Here is a 22,059-nt window from a genome sequence, read left to right as displayed (position 1 = left end):
CAATAGATCCTATTAGGTATTTATCACCGATTATGTCATGTGTAATAAAAATACTGAGTTTATGTAAAAAAAAAAAGGTCTCTTTTCTTGGGAAACCAGGAGGTAACAGAAATGTCCATGTACAGCAAAGTGGACCAATTATGGTATATTCATATCCTGGGACATTATTTGTACGTCAATGTAAAAAATGATAGTAACTACTCACAGACAACATTGATGAATTCACAATATTGACACAAACCAGAAGCAAAAGATAAAATGATTTTACTCGTATAAAGTTCAAAAATGGGAAAAGAAGTTACATGCAGCAGGAATGTGTACATAGGTAGTTAAAGTATAACAAAAAGGCCGGGCGTGGTGATGTTTACCTGTAATCCCAGCACTCAGGAGGCTGAAGCAAGAGGATCACTGGAGTTTGAGACCAGCCTGGGATATAAAGTGAGTTCAAGGCCAGCCTGAACTGCATAGTGAAACCCCATCACAAAACAAAACAAAACAAAACAAAACAAAACAAAACAAAACAAAACAAAACAAAACAAAAAAATAAATGACTATCACAAAAGATAGAAAGCTGTTACTAAGGGACACAGGACTTGCAATTGGAAGTAGTGAGGGTAGACTTTATGAAAGGTTGGGGTGTTCACCTTACAATTATCTGTGAAACTTAGTATTTGAATTGTGCATTACTGCTGTATGTATGCTTTTATTTTATAATATGAAAATCAAAGAAGATAATAAACTTTATGCCAATCAATTTGAAACTATATATGAAAGAAACCAATTCCTAGGAAAATACAACTTGCCAAAATAGCTTATATAGAAATCTAAATTGTCTTAGTCAATCATATCAGTCAAATTGAATCAGTACTCCAAAATATTCTAGAAAACTCCATATCTAGATGGGTTTACCACAAATTCTTGCACATTAAAAAATTAACAGCGATGTGAAAGAATTCGCAACTGTTGTGAGACAAATATAACCTTAACCGCAGATGAAGAAAAATTATAGGTAAGATGTATTTGTGAACATAGATTTAGAAATCTACATAAGATATGACCAAATAAAATCCAATAAATATATCAAAGATGCTTTTCTTTTTTTTGTTGAACTTAATTTGTATTTCTATACTTAACTCCTTAATTAGACAGTATGTGCTAAGAACAAGTTGAAATCAAAGATAAAGATTTCCTATTTTACAAAGACATTATTTGGAAAAAAATTACTGGCAGCAGAATTAAGGTGCTAATTTTTAGTAGGTTATATTACTTATACAAATAAAAAAACTTTGACATTTAACTTGGATGGAGATCATGAAGCTGGAACCAAACTAGAAATGATGTTCTACTGAACCAGGTCTCATTTTGAGAGCAAAGTGGAATATTTTATATTTAAGAAAACTTTAAAAATCAAAAGCAATACACACATTGCAAGGCAACATTATGATTCATAATCTTTTTATTGAGTTAAACTATAAGCTCAACAAAAGTAGATATTTTTTTAAATGTACCAGTGTTTAGAACTATACCTGGTAAATGGTAAGTATACAGATATTAGTAGAATGAATTATTTTTAAAATATACATTATATGAATTAAAGCAAGGAGCTTATTTTATATAAGAGCTTCATTAAGATACACTCACTAATTTAAAGTTATTACTAACACTGATGTCTTACAGAGGACTTTAAAAGAAAAAAATCTCAATAAAAATACCTTTAGATTTTATATAAAGGATAATTCCTAAATTATGATGGCATGATAAAAGTTTTATAAGCATGTCAAAATATCTTAAATTTAAAAAATTATTTCTGGCTGGATGTGGTGACATATCTATAATCCCAGCACTCTATAGAGGGTTAAGCATTGTAAATCTGAGCCCAGGTTAGGCAAAAATAGCAACTTTATGAGACCTTGTCTCAAGATAAAAAATAAAAAAGTAAAATAAAAAAAAATCTTTTTTTTGGTACTAGGGATTGAATTCACAATCTCACATTTGCCAAGCAGATGCCTGTGCCACTGAGCTAAATCCCTGCTCGCCCCATTTATTTTTGCCAATAATTCTTATAAATTCAGAAGACTCTTATCAGTTACCTTGTACATCCAAATGCCATTAGCCGGTATCTGTTATTTACTGCTACACATGTTCCATCAACAACATCTTGTGGCCAAACTCCATGAAGCTGCTATAATAAATAAACAGAGATAAGATCTGAAAATGTTCCTCTAAGTTTACTCTTTTTTTTAACTTTTTGGTGCTACTAGGGATTGCACTCAGGGCTTCAGGCATGCTAGGCAAGCACTACTACCACTGAGCTACATCCCCAGGCCCCTCCAAATCTAAACAACATAATTCTCTTACAATAAAATGTAGTTTCACAAGGCTTCATCTGGTCATCTGCATAGGATATACCTCATCAGGATTACCATCTGAATAGTCTCCCTCCCTTAAAATTTCAAGCCTTTCATTAATGGTTTAATAAACAACCCAAATGAGCTCAGTCAATGTTAATCTATTTAAACACTAAAAAAAAAAAAAAAAAAAAAAAAAAAAAAAAAAAAAGGATATTCAATCCCTATAAACACACAGTAAATGAAGATGACTTTTGTTGTAAACCTTTTGCTACTAGAAATTGAAACTCATTTGCTCATTAATATTCTCATCACCTACATAGCATATAGTGTTTAATGGTCAGTGAAAAATACTGAATTTTCTTTGTTCTGTTTTCTAGAAGCAATTTGTGACTTGTCTATTGCTTACTAATCTTTGTTATTCCCTTACTATGCAGTATGATTAACAGCATAACAGCTCAAGCCTAACTCAAATGATTACCTGACATTTCCAAACTTTAATTTTCTTGTCTGTAAATTTCCTTTCATGGTGACTCAAAGATTTACACTATCTAGTACGTACAATGGTTACTATTCAACAATTAAGCATTCACTAAATGACATCATTAATCTTATATGCTAGTCAGTTTCATATACAGATACAGAACAGATTCAGTTCAGCTAAATCTGAACAGATGGGGCTGGGGATTTAGCTCAGCGGCATAAGCACCTGCCTTGCAAGCAGGTGGTCGTGAGTTCGATCCCCGGTACCGATAAAAATGAAAAAGACAAAAAAAAAAAAAAAATCTGAACAGATTTAGTTCACAATCTGTCCTTATTTGCCAAAACAAAAGCTTGTAAACTATAAGGCAAAGGTCATGACCTTTAGTAAGCATACAAAAGTAGCATGCTATTAATAAAGCACTTTATTTTTGAATGATTCCAACAGGAGACATTATTGATGCACTATATTTGCAACTGTTAAAACTATACTATTTTAAAGGTTGTATTTAATTCCAAAATGAGTTATATAATCTGTCTAAACACAGATGAATCACTCAATGATAGGACATATGACAAATCTTTTGTTAGGTGATTTTGTTGTGCAAATATCAGAGAAATATAAGAAGGGTATGACACCACTAAGCAATATAATCTTATAGGACCACCATAGTATATATGCTCTGTTGATGAAAAACTACAACTTAAAGAAAACAGAATAGTTGAAGATAAATATTGAAAACAACTAGGAAAGGAATTATGAAGTAATTGTTTCCAAGAACAGAAGTTGAGTATAAGAACAGGGCAGAAACTATCATTTTTCTTTTTCTTTTTTTTTTTTTTTTTTTTTTTTTGATACAGCGTCTCCCTATGCAGTTCATGTTGCCTTAAGCTTACACTGTAACCCAGGCTGATCTTGAACTCAGAGTAATCCTCCTGCCTCAGCCTCCTGAGTGGTGGGCCTACAGGCATGTGCCACCATGCCTGGCATTTTTATTTTTTTAATACTGGGGACTGAACTCACAATCTTGCGCTTGTCAGGCAAACAATTATGCCACTGAGCTAAATCCCCATCACATCCAAAACTATCATTTTTCTTCAACATGTCTGATTGAATTTTGCCCTTATATTCCGTGTATATGTATAATTTGATTAAATCTTATATGAATAAAGAAAATGGAAAAGCATTTAATAATAGAGTGTAAAATTAATAAATGTAAATAAATAAAACAAACAGTCAAACTTTATTTGAGGGATGCAAAAAGTAAGAGGGCAATAAGATGCATTATGTACATATATAAACTTCCCACAACAGATGTAATCAATACTACTGCAACATGTATTAATAAAAAAAATTTGTAATACAAAAATAAATAAAGACTATGAGTTATTTTTTGTATGATGGAGTGAGAAATAAAATATCCTAAAATTAACTTAGTGGCTATATCACTAGTGAAAGTTATTAAAATTATTGAAATATATACTTGAAATGAGTGAATTTTGTTACATAAAAATACACATTTTTAAAACAAGTTTGTTAAGCCATACCTCTGCAGTAAATCTACTTGACACTGGTGTAATAAATCCAACTTTACCATCATTAAACACAACAGCAAATCCATCAAGTGTGGCACAGTATTCCATGTCTTTGATATGCACATCTGTAAAGCCCAGGAATGAACCTACTGATGAAAAAATAAGTATTTAAAACAATATTATTATATAAGCCTCTCATATTTTTGTTTGCAAAGCCTGCAAAAATAGTTACAAGGGCAAAATTGATGACCTAACACCCTAAACAATTCAATTAAAATCAATCCATAGAAAACCTCTAACAAAATTGTATCAGATATTAAACAGCTGGTTCTACCTTACGTAGCAGGTATAACTACCTCTAGATGACTGAAGATCTACTGAAAAGGGTACTGTGCAAAGATTAATGGCTTTCCTTCCATTTGTCATTCCTTCCCAGTGAATAAGATGAAGTAGTCCATCAGAAGTAGCAACCAGAAGATCTTCCAGCACAGACTGCAAACTGTAGGAAAATAAGCAACTCAATTCAATTAACTTTTAAAAGACCATACTGGGAAAGCAATGAGTATTACTTTAGAAAATACTCATACATAAAAGATCACAAAATCTCCATTTGTCTGCAAATTAGCAGTTTAGATATAATTCAATCTAAAATCAGAAATTCTGGGATAAATAAAGACTCTGGCTGCCACAGATACAAACTTGATGAACTGGGTTAAAAACATGAAATACTAAAACAGCAAATTGGAAAATAGAAGCACAAGTGACACAAGACATGAAAAGAGGGCAATAAACCACTCATAACAACAACAATAAACTAACTCTAGGATGATAATCTAGAGCTAGGGAATATAGAGGTAACAATCCCCCAACATTATCCCAACAAGAATTTTCAGTAATGATGGAAGTGTTCTGTACCTATAATACCTGGTAACAGTAGCCACATGTAGTGATGGTACAATTGATAATCTTGACAACAATAAATAATGCTCAAAAATGAGCATGAATGAATAAATATATAAATAGTATTTTTACTCCTGTAAGCAACATAATTATTATTCCTATCTGTTTTAAATTTTTAATAGGATGGAAGTGCTTATAAAAACCTTCATGTCTTTTTAGTCAATTTAAAACTGTATAGGAAATCTCTCCAATTTCAGTAGGGATGCTAATGACATTGCTCTGAAATGCAGTTATTTTATAATTTTGAAATAAACATTAGATATTTCTAATAACCTAAATTTGCAGAACTTAGCAACTAATATGTTAACCTTGCAAAAGGTAGCAGAAATCCCCCCCTCACACACACACACACTTTGGTAGAATTGAACCCTTGTCAGTGCTCATGCTAAGGATGTGATCTAGCAACCAAGCTACAGTCCAAATCTAGAAATTCTTTTTTAAAAGGCTTTCTATTCTATTTCCATGCACGATATAGTTTTTAGCCACAAGGTAGAATAGAAAGTAAAGTCTGTACATATTCACGTTCCTTGTTACTCACAGACACTTCCATCATTACATTCTTGAAAAGGATTTCTATGTGGAAATAAAAATCTAAAGTAATCATTAACTTTCTGACCAAGATGATGAGTATCCTGAACTCAGTGTTTTGTAATACTGATTACATTTAAGGAAATAACAAAAATGGCATTCTTGTCTATGAGAACAGCATATAAAAAGAACTAACCAAGGCAAAGGTAATAGCTCATCAATTGCAGGAATTTGTTTCACTGTCATTCTGTATAGTATTCTAGCAAGCAAAATGATGAAAGAAACCTTTTATTAAAACTTTGAATTAGGAGTCTTTAAAAATGGGTATTATATTTATGTATTTTAGTACATTCATATTATATTCATACAGATCTTTATTTTTAAGTACAGAGTAAAAGTCTTTCTTTAAAACTTGCCCAACCATCAGCTCTCTTCCTCAGTTTCATATATATTCTTCTAGAATTGTGAATATTCTAATACTACCATCTCCTTTTTAGAAACAGTACCTTAAGCAGCAATACTATAAAAACCTTTTTTCTTTCACTTAATAATGTATTTGGAAAGTCTTTCAGTAAAGGACATTCTCACTGTTTTCACAACTGCGTATTATTTAAGTACATTTTCTTACATCTACACAATGAAAATAATATGCAGCGAAAGTAACGACAACTAAAATGTCAACCATGAGGTAACTGAAGAGATAAAGCCAAATTACAAGTTTTTTATATCAATCAATATACAATTTTAGCATTTTGGTATTTTTGTCTAACTTGTCCTAAAACTTTTATTCATACTCAGATCCAAAAGCCTAATTTTATTCCAAATGTCTTTTTTTTTTGATCGGTACTGGGGATTGAACTCATGACTGTGCACTTGCAAGACAGATGCTTATGCTGCTGAGCTAAATCCCAGCCTCATCCAAATGTACATATACTTCCCAGAAACTTACAAAGGCTTTGGAAACAAAAGCACTTTAATCTTTCCTCAACTTGTATGACTTTTGCCAGGATCTTTTTAAGGACTATGGAGTATGTTATATCACTCAAACATTTCTAGACCTCATCAAAAAACATAATTTCAAAATAAAATTACAGTGTCAAAACTTATGAGCCTTATTATAACAATAAGCCACATATAAAATTTCAAATGTCTTATAAGGATTAATTTACATATTTCTAAGCTAAATGGCTGTCTTCAAGTCCCAAGAAGTGAACGCAGTTTTTCTATTGGTCATGTGATTAGTCATCACAAAATGCCACATTTAACCAAAGCACTGTACCTCATGATGGGTGCCTGCAAATCCAATATTTTCCTCATCTCTAAATTTAATGCTGGAGCACACTGGTCTTCCTTAAAATGGGGTGTCCCCTTCATTTGTGGACTTCCTCTAAAAGAAACATAGGGTTAAAGAGAAAGATATTGAATTTGCACCCACTCTATGGCTAACCTAAAAGTAAATATAACCAAACTTAAAAATCAGATGTTTATCATTTAGACTCTCAAATGAAAAACATTTAAATTCCATTATAGCAGACAGATCCTATTATCAAGCATAAATAAGACTGACCAATGTAACTTGTTGGGGGGGGCAGACTAAAAAAACAAAACAAAATGTTTAATACAGAAGTGAACTCTCAAGAGAACATTTTGTTTAAAATGAGGGTCTTTTCTGGGTTAGTAAATGACAGAAGAAATGTATCATTCTATACAGTTATGTTCCAGGTGGTTCAAACAGTTATTTCTTTTTATTCCATATCTTATCACTGATTCCTACACTAGTATATATATCAGAAATGTAATTAGATTATTTCTCAAATTACCTGGTAATAAATAACAAAATGGCTGAATTTTTTAAATCCATGATATTAAATGGTGCACTACAGTGTTTAGGACACTACAGTGCTCAGGTCAATGCCAAATAACTGAATTGCCACACACAACTCTCCAAAGAACTAGAGGTCCTTTGGATTTTTTATTTCCAGAGGGCATAGGAGTGCACTACTAGACTTCTATTCTTCCTCAAGGCTGTCTACTGGTTTTGTGACAATTTCACTGATGCTCAGAATTACACTGTTTGTTGATCACTTTTTAGTTCCGGACTATTATTCATATGTAATTTGGGGAGTGCTTACTGCCAGCCCATCATGCTACTGCAAAGATGTAGAATATTTGAGTTTATGTCTACATTGCTAAACTAGTTCATATTTACACAGGTTCAGGTAGTAGTATAACCATCTCTAAGAAAAACATGAGTAATTAATTTATAAGAGTCACTTCTAAACTGCTAACCATGGACTCTGTGGTGAATTTCCAAGATGTTCTCCAAGTGTAACTGTTTTAATGTTAATTTGTAGTTTTCAAAGTAATACATACAGAGAAAAGTTCAAAGAGTACAGAGAGGCCTATGAAAAGAAAAAACACAAGTTGTTTTCCTTGGTGAAAAAAGACACAGCTACAAAGTGCAAGAGATTATAATTAGAACAAGCCAACTCTTGAGGATATCTTTGAGTTAAATGGAGAAAATAAAAACTAAGTATCTGATGATATTAATAAATTGTACATTTTGCTGACTGTAATTTCAGAGTGCTTGTTTCATTAAAATGTCTATCACAGATAAAACAGAAGCATTAAGTGTTTAAATGGTATAGTACTGTGTCTGGAATTTGCTTTAAAACTGTAAAAATATGTACGGAGGAAAAGGTGATGATTACTTTTGAATCCATGCCCGTGGATTTGTTATTGTACCATTCTCTAGCATATATTTGACACAGTGTGTGAGAAGCTCAAACCAGTATACTATCCTCAACATTTGAAATGTTTTGCCCCATTTTCCACAATGTCTTTTATATTCTCATGTGAGGCTGTGGGGGGTCACTGCCTTTTTTTTTTCAGTGTTAAAGATTGAACCTTGTCACCTTGCACATGCTAAGAACTCTGCCATAGAGCTATATAGCACTAGCATGCAATGACATTCTTATTTTGATCTTTTTGTCTTCCCTAGTTTCTGAATTTTCAGAATGATGTAGGCTGTTTTTTTTGTGTGTGGGAGGTCATGCATGCTAGATACACTCTACTGCTGAATTACATTCTACAGCCTCAGAATGATGTACTTTATACAAGTATGTGAATGTGTATCAAATGCACTAAGCATTTGACTTGTTCAATGTAGTAGTATCTTTAGCTCTGAGAAATTTACATGTTTGTTTCCTTAGTATTCTGATAAGGTTATGTATTTTCTATTAGCTCTTTCTAAAACTTTATTAGGTGAAACACTAAACCTAACATTAACCTCTAATTTTCTCTTTTATTTTTGTCTTTTGTTCGGTGTCCAAAGACAGTTCTTCAATTCTTTCCAGCGCTTTGAAAGAATCTCTTCTCTTTTCACCTCCCCTTTCCATTGCACTCTACCCTACAAACACGGGATGAAACCCACAGCCTTGGCACTGCGTTAATTCGTCCCCAGTTCTTAATTTTATTTTTGGACAAAATCTTGTTCTCTTTGTGCAGATTAGTCTTACCAATTGGTAGACTTCAGGGTAATGACCAGCTGGCTTTTTGCTTCAAGTCTTTCAATACTGGTACCTGTTGAGTAGCTTTTTTTGGAATGGTTCAATTTCACCAGGAAGGGTCCCTTGAAACTACCTATGATATCTAAGTATGAGATATATGAGTCTGAATTCAACCATAGGAGGGAGACGTGGTGAGCTACTGTTCAGTATGATGAGTTTTACTTAGTCCCCATCTTTAGTTGGACATCTCATTCCTGCCCTGCCATGTGTCTGGAAACACTCTAATTCAATAAGACAGTATACTTCCTCTCTCAGTGAAGTGAAATAAAGGGACCCTTGTTTCTTATTTAGATTTTTCAATCAATCTCTCTATAATTCCTGTCTCACTAACAAATCCTGCAGTACTACTGAATCTAATTCCTCAGCCTTTTTGGATTTGCAGGTACAATGAGGTTATTTTTATCAGTATCCTAGATGTACTTAGGCACTCAGGTTCAAAAAGTCTTCCTAAGTCATTCACTCTTTACTTTCCAATTTTTAGCTTTTTAACTTAGAAATACTTTTAACTTTCATTAAAGATGGAAATATTTCATTTTTTTGATGATTTTTAAGATAATAAACGGAAACCTCACTACTTAAAAGACAAGAAACTGCTATTTTTCTTTCTGTAAGTAATTTAAAGTAATATGGTACATTTTTAAAAGCAAATTTAAATAAGACATGATTTCTCATTGACTTCCACTATAAAATTAGAGATAAGTTTCCATCTCATCTTCCAAACATGATAAAAATACAACAAACTTTAAAAAATTACATTAACGAAGAAATAACTAATAAAAATATTACTTTTGGTTCAATATAATTTGAAGATTAGAGAATGAGTCTGGAAGACAAGCTATGTTATGAAAAGCACTTGACATTCTAAAAAGTTTTGGGAGTGTCAATCAGTTCTGAGTATTTACTATGAAAGTCTACAAAGTGTTCAGCACACATTACCTCAACCAATCATCTGTAATTTTTGGAACAAGACTTATTTTTCTAATTTTTCTCAGAGAAAAAATGTAATCTTAGAAACACTAAACTCTGGTTTTGATCACAAAGCTGATAAATGAAAGCATGAACATATGAGCTTGTGGCTTCAATGTCAAATTGGAAGCAAGTGAAAGTTATCCTTAAGACAAACATGATAACCTTTATACTACAAAATACTGCAATGAGATGAATGCTAAAGAACAGATGGGGATAAGAACAGAGAAATGAGTAGAGATTGTAGGTTAATTAGGAAATAGTTAATAGTTTTTCACACTTAGCAAAGCAAAGCAAAGCAAAGCAAAGCAAAGCAAAACTGGTTTCTTAGCTACTTAAAATTAGGGATGGCCCCATGACTTCCTTTGGTCTAAAATGCAAGAGAAAGGATTAATGCTAATTCTAGGCAGGGAATCAAATAACAGAGTTGTCAGAATTTTCACAAATAAATAATTTGTGGCAATCACATTTTGGAGTGTATTTTATAAAACGATGCAGTCTAAGAAGTAGAAAAAGAAAAAAAAATGAAGAAAAATGAACAAGGCTTAAGAGATTGGTGGGAATAACATCATGCATTTCAGCAGATGTATAGCAGTAGGACCAAAGTCAAGGAAAGGAAAGGAAAAGAACAGAACAGAAAGTATATTTAAAGAATTAATGATTGAAAACTTTCTAAAGTTGATTAACATATGAACTTTCATGCAAGAAACTCAGCACACTCTACATAAGATAAATTTGAAAGAATTTATACTGAAATGTATTCAGATTTTCCGAAAACAAAATCTTGAAAGCAGAAAAAGAAGTGAATTTCATGTATTAGGGGACCTCAGTAAGATTAACAGCCAGTTTCTTATCAGATACTATATAGGCAAGAACAAACTGGAATGATAACACATTGCAAATGCTGAAAGAAAAAATGTCAACAAAGAATGTCAACAAATAAAGAAGAAATTTACAGACTTCAAGAAAAAAGCGTAAAGGATTTGTCACAAGTAGACATGAACTACAAAAAATGCTAGAGTGCTTACTTCAGCAGTACACATACTAAAACTGGAATGACAAGATTGGCATGGCCCCTGTGTAAAGATTACATACAAATCTGTGAAATATGACATATTTTTAGAGCACAAAAGGCATGAAAAACCAGGGAATCATAGCAGAAAACTTTCCAAATTCTAATGATAGAATTTAACATACAGATATGCAAGGCACACAATACAAACCCCAACTGCCACAATCAGAAAAGAACTTCTCCCTGACACATCATAGACAAAATCTCAGAAGTTCAACACAAAGAATCTCAGAATTTGTTAAGAAAAAAGCAACAAAAATTTAATAAAGATAAACCCATTAGAATCACACCCAACTTCTCAACATAAATCTTAAAGGCCAGAAGAGTTTGGAATAAAGCGTACCAAGCATTAAAAGAAAACAGCTTTCAACTGAGACTAATGTATCCAATGTATCTTTCAAAAGTAAGAAATAAGGTCTTTTCATGACAAAGACTACCTTAAGAAATTCATGACCACCAACCTATCACTCCAAAGAATTTCAAAGGTACCCCTCAGAGACATGTAAGCCAGGAATGGCAAAAAGTCTAATGGAATCAATACACCAGATAGTACCAGTAAATAATTATGCACAGGAGAAAAAAATAAAGGAATTAGCAACATGGAAATAATATAATGACTGAAGTAAGCCAGCACTTTTCAAAAATAATGGACCCAACTCCCCAATGGGTAGAGTCCTAGATACATATAAATTACAAAAGTTGTACCAATACAGATATAAAAACCTAAAAAATGCAATACCAGGCAATGAAACTGAAACAATAATTAAAAACCTACCAATGAAGAAAAGCGCAGAACCTGACAGACTCATCAGTGAATTCAATGGGAACTTCCCTGAAGTTCTAATGTCAAGACTCCTCTTAGTGGCGTAAGTGCCAGCCTGAGTAAGTTCGATTCTCAGTACCACAAAAACAAGACTCCTTAAACTCTTTATTGAAATTGGAAAGGGAAACAGCATTACCAAACTCATTTCTGGGAGCTAATATTACCTTGTTTTCAAAACGAGATGATTAGGGGCTGGGGATTTAGCTCAGCGGCATAAGTACCTGCCTTGCAAGCAGGCAGTCGTGAGTTTGATCCCCGGTACCGATAAAAATGAAAAAGACAAAAAAAAAAAAAAAAAAAATACACAAAACAGGATGATTCAACTAAAAAAAAAACTGCTTTAATGAAAACAGATGCCAAATTTCTCAACAAGATTCTTGCAAAAGAGTACCATGAAACACATCATATATCGTGACTAACTAGGCTTCATTTCAAGGATACAATGGTCGTTAAAAATATGCAAATCATGCCCAAGGATACAGTTCAGAAGAACAGCAACTGCCTGGCAAGAGGACTTGAGTTCAACTGACAAAAAAAAAAGGTTAAAAATATGCAAATCAGTAATGTAACACATCACGAAAAGAAGCAAGAACACAAATCGCATGGCCATCTCAACAGAAGTAGGAAAAACCTTTGACAAAATCCAACATCTATCCATGATAAAAGCCCTGAACAGGTATATAAGAACCTTATATCAATCTGATAAAAGACATTTCTACTAGCTTGAACCATCGGTGGTACAAATGAATCTAATCACTTTTATCTGTTTTTTTACCAATAAAATTAATAAAAAGCCTGTAAGTGCAAAGAATCTAGTTAGTTGCTTGAATAAGAATAATCACTGCCAAAATATAAATACTATTAATATCAATTTTAAAATTTTAATAAATCATAGTAATCACTACAGTAATCAAATTCTACTACATTAAATGTATTTATATTTATGAATTTTTAAAAAACATTTTATACAGAAAGACAGCTGATTTGTACAGAGTACACAAAACCTCATAAAGTATTTGGCTTTTTCTGTGGCCACAGTGGCACCCATTTCTCCAGACAATTCCTGCTAACATTCTCTACGTTGCTTACATATGCTTCTTGCTGTTCCTAAAAAAGCTTCTATAAAGTAATTTGCACCAGTGGCATTTCTTCACACACTGACAGTTTATCAATAATTAATTCTCTAAAGTTTAATATGGGAATCTATCTGTACTCTGCTGCTGATGTATACAATATGCATTTACAGCTGCTATACTACAAATTAACTATTTTACAATTCTTTTGTATTGGTCTAATATTTTCCTTAAGGAACTGTAATATGATGACATCTGATCTGCTAAATCACCACCTTTCTTTGCATTATTCTTATCAAACATATCATGAAAAGTGGTATAAACTGCTCCATGGGACAGTCAGTTCAAATCAGAGCTGGCTAGCTGGGAAACATACAAATTACCACCCTGTCACTAATGTGTTGAATGGAAGAAAACTGAAAGATTTTCCTCTACGATTAGGACAAGACAAGGATGTCCACTATTTCCACTCCTGTTCAATGTAGTACTCAAAATTTTAGTCAGAGCAAGCAGGCAAAAACAGAAATAAAAGGATATATATAAAAGAAATAAAAGGGTCATATATCTATATGAAGTCAAACTATCCATATTCACAGACGACATGACTATTCATACAGAAGATCCCAAAAAATTCCACCAGAAGACTCCTAGAACTAATTAACAAGTTCAGCAAAGCAGGAAGACATAAACTCAACACACAAAAATCAAGTGTTCCTGTATACCAATAATGACACCACCAATAAAGAAATTAGGAAAATAGAATCATTTACAACAGCATCGAGAAAAATTAAATACTTAGAAATTAACCTAGCCAAGGAAGTAAAAGAATTTTACAACAAAAACTACAGTATTCTTATAAGGAGATTGACAAAAACATCAGAAAATGGAAATATAACCCAATTCCTGGGTAGGCAGAAGCAATACTGTCAAAATGGTCATGCTGTCCAAAATGATACATAAATTTAATGCAATCACAATACCAACATCATTCCTCATAGAACTAGAAAACATAATCCTAAAGTTCATATGGAATCAGAAGACACCAAGAATAACAAAAGCTATCCTAATCTTAGGCAACAAGAGCAAAGCAGGAAACATCACAATCCCAGATTTCAAGGTATATTACAAAGCTACAGTGATAAAAATATCACCATACTTTCACAAAACAGTCATGTAAATCAGTGGAACAGAATAGAAAATGCAAAAACAACTCTAGGCACATTTAGCTACCTTATCTTTAGATAAAAAGATGCCAAACACATATACCAGAGAGAAAATAGTCTCTTTAATACATCCCTGTGGGTTTGAACCACTGATGGTACATACTAACTCTCCAAGATAAATGTAATCATTATGTACTTTGTACATATACTAAAGAAAATTTTTAAAGAAAAAAAAAAAACTGAAGAAGTCTGTCAGGCTAGAATGAAAGTACAAGAAATAAAGCCATGTGAAAAATAAAGATAACTGAAAAAAGTTACCTACTAAGGTAAATATAAAAAGGTACTAGTATTTTATTTATGGTCCCAAAGCACCAACCTTTACTCCCATATGACTGAAAAGGCAAATGCATAGAATAGTAACTACAGATTTATATAAATAACTCCAAAATGCATGAAGCTGAAATCTGTAACATCATCACAGGAAAGCGGAACAGAGATAAAAAGAGCATAGCATTGGTATACTATTGAAGTTAACACTACTATTAACTTAAACTGGGCTGTCATATGTGTAAGATATTTATTATATTATATACAGAAAGGAAAATAAAGAGTATCAGGATGACACATTGCCAAATATAAAGAAAAAGAAATAGAGAAGCCCAGGAACAAAAATAATAACAGATACAGGGAGAGTCAGGCATGGTGGCATATGCCTGTAAGCCAACCATTTGGGAGGCTAAGGCACAAAGACTGCTCTGAATTTGAGGCCAGCCTTCACTCCATAAGCGAATTCAAAGCCAGCCTGAATTAAAAGAACAAGATCCTGTCTTAAACAAACAAACAAACATTTAAAAAATGGATACAGGCAAAACACAGAGCACAATGGCAGATATCCTTCCCTATCAATAATTATCTTAAAATTTATATGGATTATGTACTCCAAATAGATTTTTTTAAATGTCTATTCATAAAAAGTTGTTTATAGAAAATTCACATTACATATAAACACATAAATATAAAGTCAAAGAATGAAAAAAATACATCCCATATAAATAGCAACCAAGACAGGGTAGCTACAGTAATATTAAAAAAAAAAGTTAAAACTATGAAGAGACAAGGATTTTTTTATAATGATAAAATGGTCAATCTCACAAGAAGCTATCACAATTTATAAACAGATAAGCATCTAATAAACAAGGCTTAAAATGTATGAAATGAACACATACTTTTGTGGAAGAAATAGTGCTACAACAGGTGGGAGACTTTCATATACCACTTTCAGTAATGGATGGTACTAGACAGAAGGAAGAAACTGAACTTAAATAGCACCATTACCCACTTAGACCAAATACTCAACCCAACAACAGCAGAATACATAATTCTTCTCAAATGTACAAGGCACTTTCTGTAGGGCTAGAAATAGAGAATTTAGCTGGGCGTGGTGGCACAGGACAGTAATCTCTTCACTTAGAAGAGGAGGTAGGAGAACTGCTTCAAGTTCAAGGCTAGCCTACACCACATAGTGAATTCAAGGCCAGCCTGAATTACACTATGAAACTCTGTATCCGAAAAAAAGAAATAGAGCATATAAACAACACTATAACTCACTTAGACCAAATACTTAACTTCAAAGTAGAACTAACATTCTTCTCAAGTATGCCTGAAACTTTCTCTAGAATACAATACCGTCAGCCACACACACAAACAAAAAGTTTCAGTACATTTTGGAAGACTGAAACCACATAAAGCATCTCTTCTAATCATAATGAAATGAAACGTAACAGAACACAACCAGGAAAATTAATAAATACGTAAAAAGTAAACAGTATAAGTAAAAACAACTAATGGGTAAAGAAGATACTAAAAGAGAAACTAGAAAATACTCTGAGACCAATGTAAACAAAATTCAATATTATTAGATACTGTGAATGTAGTACTCATTTTTTACAACTAAAATGCTCACATACATTATCATCAAATTTTACAACCTATACAATTAGAAAAAAAGAGCAAACAACTCAAAATGAAAAGAAGAAACAGTAATAAAATTTAAACTAAGTATACAGAAAACAGAAAATTAAAAAAAGAGAAAAGTGCCTGCCTGCAAGCATAAGGTTGTGAGTTCGATCCCTGGTACCACAAAAAAAAAAAAAAAAAAAAAAAAATCAGCTAACCCTAAGAAAACAGTCTAAAATTTTAGACCTAACTTCTGTCTAAAATCAGAAATTAAAGTGGAGACATTAACACTAACTCAAAATAAAATAGACTATTAAAGAACACTGTGAATGATGACTATATGCCAATTAATTAAGTAATGAGCTACAATGAATTATAGATAAAGAGCTTTGGGGGAAATTCAGCAAAGGAACATACTTTCAGAGTATTAGAGGAAATCTTTGTGGAGAGATAGCACCTGAGCAGCGTCTTGAGTCATTTTGTTATGTTTATTTCACTACCAAGATTAAAGAAAGCACCATGTCATTCTTTCTCCTCACCATTAAGATTTCACTATTTCTCCAATCTAACAAAGTTTCAATGAATACCTTCTGATATTCCTGCAGCATTTTAATGTTATTATTGCTTTTTTAGGTTCTGCCAGTTGCATCAGTATTACAACTTTTGGTATAAATTTCTGACTCCCCTCTGGGCTGTATGTTCCTCACAGGGAGGGAGCATATTTAATTATCTGTGCTATCTATAATAAAATATAAGTGAAAGATCTGTGTGTTTTTAAAGTCACATTACTGGTTGTATTTTATTTTTTCACTCTTGTTTTGGTCCTTTTGTTCTGGCTGATATGCAAAGAGTCTGTGCCCTTGCTAAGTACTTTAAAATTTTGGTGCAATCAAAATACAAAATAATCAATTCTGTAGACTGAATAGTGTTTGATATAGTTATCACTTAAATCAGGAGTGATGCAAACAAAAGGATAGGGATGAGCAAAATGAAAAAGCTGTTGATCCACAGATTGGCAGTGTCACAGAGAGAAATTACTACAGTGTGAATTCAGAAGCAAGTAAAAAGAGATGCTTAAACACAGATAGTTACAGCTGTAATTATACGAATAGAAAGCTAAAGTGAAATAGATTTTTTTTCCTTGCTGCACCAAGGGCTTGAACCCAGGACCTTGAACATCATGGGCAAGTGCTCTACAACTAATCCACATTAAAGGTGTAGGGGTCAACTGGAGTCAACTGATTAACAGGCAAAGGAGAGAAAAGATAGAGCATGACTAAGTTCTCTTCACCAATGGTCAAATGATTGGAAGGATAAGCTGAAAAACAGCCAAGAGTTTATTGTATAAATAAAAAAGGAGTGCAGACGATATACAGCTGGCATAATTAGTTTCAGTCCTTAGCAGAAAAAGCCCTTCACTATCTAGGTCCTATGGAATGAGGGCCAAATTTTAACTGGCAATCAAGACTACCTAAAACTTAGCCTTGACCTACTATTCCAAATATTTGCTATGACTCCCCTTCTCACACTCCAGGTATATAATGTATCAGTGACAACATGCTGCCTTAAAAATAATCTTGTCTAGAAAGCTTCCCTCCATGACCTCTCTCTCCAAAGATTATACTCTTCCCTATCCCTATGACCTAGTGCCTATGCTACCTCTTTACAAAGATTTCCTCAATACTGTGTTCCGTTTCTGAACTCATCAAACCTCTTTATCTACATCTCATTTGTAGTATTACTCATTACATTTGTAATATACTTGTTATTCTTTGAATCTGGCTTTTTTTCCCCATAAAGAACTATAAGTGCTTCATGTTAGAATACATTAATATATTTTTCTTGCAGAGTCAATACCAAATGAATGTCTCGAATAAGCACAAAATGAGGAGCATCTCTTCTTATATTTACTTTGGCTGTTTAGTGTCTCTTTGGAGGCTTCACTTTGAGTCCTAAGGATTCCAATTAATTTGTGTCAGTGGGATGGCTGAGTACTTTTTTTTTTAACATTATGAGTTAATTAAATGTTAACAATTATTCATTTTATTTTCGATTCCAGTTATGTACTTCAGAAACTAAAGTTAGGATAATTTAGTTAACATCCTTTTTTCATAAAGAGTCTGCAAAAACATAATAAATTTTATGTAGCTACTATATTCACAATCAATGTTATGTTGCAAGTTCTAAAGGGTTAAAATTTAGTTAAACTATAAGATGGATATTAAAACAAAAACCTAAATTTTCAAAAGGAAATTCATTTTCAAGCCATACTTTGTATATAAACTAAATGTCTACTATAGAAGGATTAAATATAAATGTTCACAAAATAGGTTAGTATCTTCATCAAGAGTGCTGTGTACACATCTATTAATGAATAGAATAAAAGTTAAAATTTTTCCTATAGGTTTCAAAGTAATAGCACAAGTCAACTTACAAGGACTTTTCAGGTGTGGTATGATAAGTTTTTGTTAACTTCTATTAATGAAATTAGAACCCAGTCAATTCTATACACAATAGGAATTTGAGCTAATTTTGAGAAGAAAAACAAAACACCTTGTCTCTATAATTTTGAGGTGAATCTGAATATAAGTTATATAAGCTAACGAGAAAGTCACTATGAAGGTAAAAAAGCCATAGCAAAAAAATCACCAAGTATATATTTAAATTTAAAAACGAATTTTAAATTATGTTGTGGGAGAAATGGAAAAAGAAAATTCTGTAAGATGCAGAATCCAGTACTATGGAAATGATTCCAACTAAACCTGCAAAATTTCAATACAGAAGAAAATTTAACTGAGCATTCCTAAAAGGAAACGTTTGCCAGCTTCCTAATGTTTTGTAACACAGCTGAAAGTAAAGTACTCCAACAGAAAAATAAAAGCTATCAGAGAACTGAGAAATACAATACACTGTATTTTCTTTCTCTCAGTTTTTTTTATCTTTGCATATACTTCTGCCAGTATCATAACATAACAACTTAATTCTTTCCCTAAACCCCTCTCCCACTCAGTATTCTTTCAAGCTTAGCATCTTTTGTTTTGCTTTAAACTTAGTATCTTTTAACTTTGGGAGGGTGTACTTGGGGTTGAACTCACAACCTCACACTTGCCAGGCAAGCACTTTTTTCCAATGAGCTATATATCCCAGGCTCTTATCTGTTAACTTTTATTAAGACTGTTATTATTTGTGAATCCCCTAGTTCAGTTAATAAAATTTTAGGTGATTCCTACTTTTTCACAAGTTGTTTTTAATGTGCAACTTTGATGAATCAAAGTTTTCACATAATGCATGCATATGCTTTAGCAAAAATACCACAAAATGAAGCATCAGAACACTTGTCAGACAATGAATTTCTATAAAAAGAAGCAAAAATATATTTGTATGAGTTAATATACTTGAGAATTTAAGTTGCAAGAGCCCCTCTAAAGCGATTGTTGAAACTTGCTAGATTTACAGATTTGTAGACAGAACCTAAAATTTTAAGAGTTGTGTTTATAATTTCAAAATGTTAATAACTGATTGTCAAAGAAAATTCCAAATTAACATTCATAATTCTTCACCTTGAAAACATACACAAAATCACATAGTAATAAAAAAAAAAAAAAAAGGAAAAACAGCTGAATGAACTTAAGGGACTGGAAAAAGGGCTTAAACTCCATACTATATAATCATTTGAAAAAGTCCTAAAATTCTATTCACAAAGATGAACTGGGGCTAACAAAACCAAACTAACAAAGTCTGTGTAACTAAAGGGCTCCATGTCATTTCCCATTTATTACTTATTATTAGCTGCAACACATGGTAGAACTTGTGATTGAGGGACAGACATTTCAAAGAAAACCAAGTAAACTGTGCAGATGGAGTGTTGTGGAGCAGCTCACAAGAGCTGATGATCTGAGAGACAAAACACCAATAAATAGGTGTTGGAAACCACTACGAAGTGGCTCTGAGCAGGATTTAAATTTCATTAATTGCCTTTTTATCTGTGAGTCTGTCTTACACCTCAGCTTCTTGAGCTGATTCATAGTAAGTGAACCTCTATGAATCACTGGTCCTGGCCTGTAGTGGCCTGTTAGGCCAGAGATACCTCAAAGGGCAAGATAAGGCTACAGCTAAAGACACTTTGGCTCCAACATTAATTAAGTAAATAGAGACAGCAGCTAAAGGAATTTTACTCCTACAGTCTCAATCTTACCATAAATGTTATCTTAGAGATAAGATGGTTCTCCTAAATTGGCTTAATTTACTACTTGGAAAAGTCTTTAAAGTGACCCAAGGCACTACTCACTTCCTGTGCTTTTCTTCAGTTTCCCGGCCTTTTGTCCTTGGTCCTAATAAAAGTGGGCTGATCCAGAGAACTCTTTATCGTAGCCCTCAGAGTTGCGAGCTCAACTAAAGAGTTTTGACCCTCTTGGAGCCCTAAAACCATACAATTTGTCTCTTTTTATTTAAACCTGTGTTGTATACTCGTTTGGGAGATCAGAGATCTAAGGTCAAAACCCAAACAGGAATGGTGAAAAAAGAGAAAAGATTGGTTCAATGGATATAAAAGGGTATAAATTCTGAATTTTAACTGGACGGCGGGTGAGCCAAAAAAGAGAACAAATCAGCATCTCTTGTGTGAATCAAATGTACTCCCCAGCCCCCCCTCCTGTCCTTTCCTGTCTCGTCTCGTGCCGTCCCGACAGCAACTAAAATGGTGTCGAGGCAGCAACTAAGGCACATAACTAAATACTTGTATTGTTGGGACCAGAAGTCTGAGCATCTCTTGGGAGGATGACATTATGTAATATAGCAAATATGGGGGATTTTCTTCTATCTTCTTTTTGAAGGCAAATGTTGTTTTCTCTGTTTTGCTTTGTTCTGATTGTTTTGCTCTATTCAATATTCTATTTTGATAAGTTTTATAATGTTCTATTTTTGGATTGACTTTTGCTATATCTGACTGAATGGACAGCTATTGTGAAGCTAACAAGATATACTAGGTACCTATTACTGTTACCCTGGTATCCTGCTCTAAAGTTTTGTAGCAATTTCACTGCACTGTCTCAATTGGCTTTGTTCTGTCTTGTTTGTTGTATTTTACTATCTTCAAAAAAAAATTTTTTTTGGACTGGGGTAAACCCCAGTCTCTTCTTCCACCTATGAGCTTTAAAAAAAAAAAAAAAATAGTTCCTCCCCAAATAAAATAGTTAATGAGCAAAAGAAAATGTGAAAACGATGTTAATACTTTTTTTCTTAGAATTTTGGATTAACCATGTGACTGCTTCTTAACATATACCAGAACTTATGTGACACAATGAAAGCAGTACTTTGAGGGAAATTTATAGTGATGAACATCCGTATCAGAACAAGCTACCCTTGCCCAGACATCTGTGGGGAATGATCATCATCAAGATAGTGGTTCTCAAAGCTAAAAAGGTTTATGTTTACAGCATGTCACTGTATCATAAGCTAATTTTGTGCACAATTTGAGATGTATATGTATGTATATGTAGACATGTATGTATATATTAATTTAGTTTCAGAATCAACATGCATTAGAAAATACTGAAAGTCTCACACTATTACTAAAATCTAGTCTG

At 32.8% G+C, this 22,059-nt stretch overlaps 1 protein-coding gene and 1 pseudogene across 3 annotated transcripts in view; one reads left to right on the top strand and one right to left on the bottom strand.

Moving 5' to 3' along the window:
* Ric1 (RIC1 homolog, RAB6A GEF complex partner 1) overlaps positions 1–22,059 on the bottom strand; it is a 166,025-nt gene that overhangs the window by 66,121 nt on the left and 77,845 nt on the right. For 2 of the 3 annotated variants that reach the window (XM_063250756.1, XM_003472180.5), the window contains exons 4-7: positions 7,132–7,239; positions 4,721–4,863; positions 4,377–4,513; positions 2,091–2,182 (exon numbers count right to left, since the gene is read on the bottom strand). In XM_063250756.1, coding sequence (XP_063106826.1) covers positions 2,091–2,182; positions 4,377–4,513; positions 4,721–4,863; positions 7,132–7,239 — 480 coding nt within the window. The remainder of the gene's footprint in view (positions 1–2,090; positions 2,183–4,376; positions 4,514–4,720; positions 4,864–7,131; positions 7,240–22,059) is intronic. The other variant, XM_063250760.1, reaches the window with a different exon arrangement.
* On the top strand, positions 11,408–11,508 carry LOC111757515 (U6 spliceosomal RNA; annotated as a pseudogene).

The sequence above is a fragment of the Cavia porcellus genome, unplaced genomic scaffold (assembly GCF_034190915.1).
Source record: "Cavia porcellus strain 051 isolate PalLab524CR breed Dunkin Hartley unplaced genomic scaffold, mCavPor4.1 scaffold_1, whole genome shotgun sequence".
Taxonomy (NCBI): Eukaryota; Metazoa; Chordata; class Mammalia; order Rodentia; family Caviidae; genus Cavia; species Cavia porcellus.
This window is presented reverse-complemented; position numbering and strand designations above follow the sequence as displayed.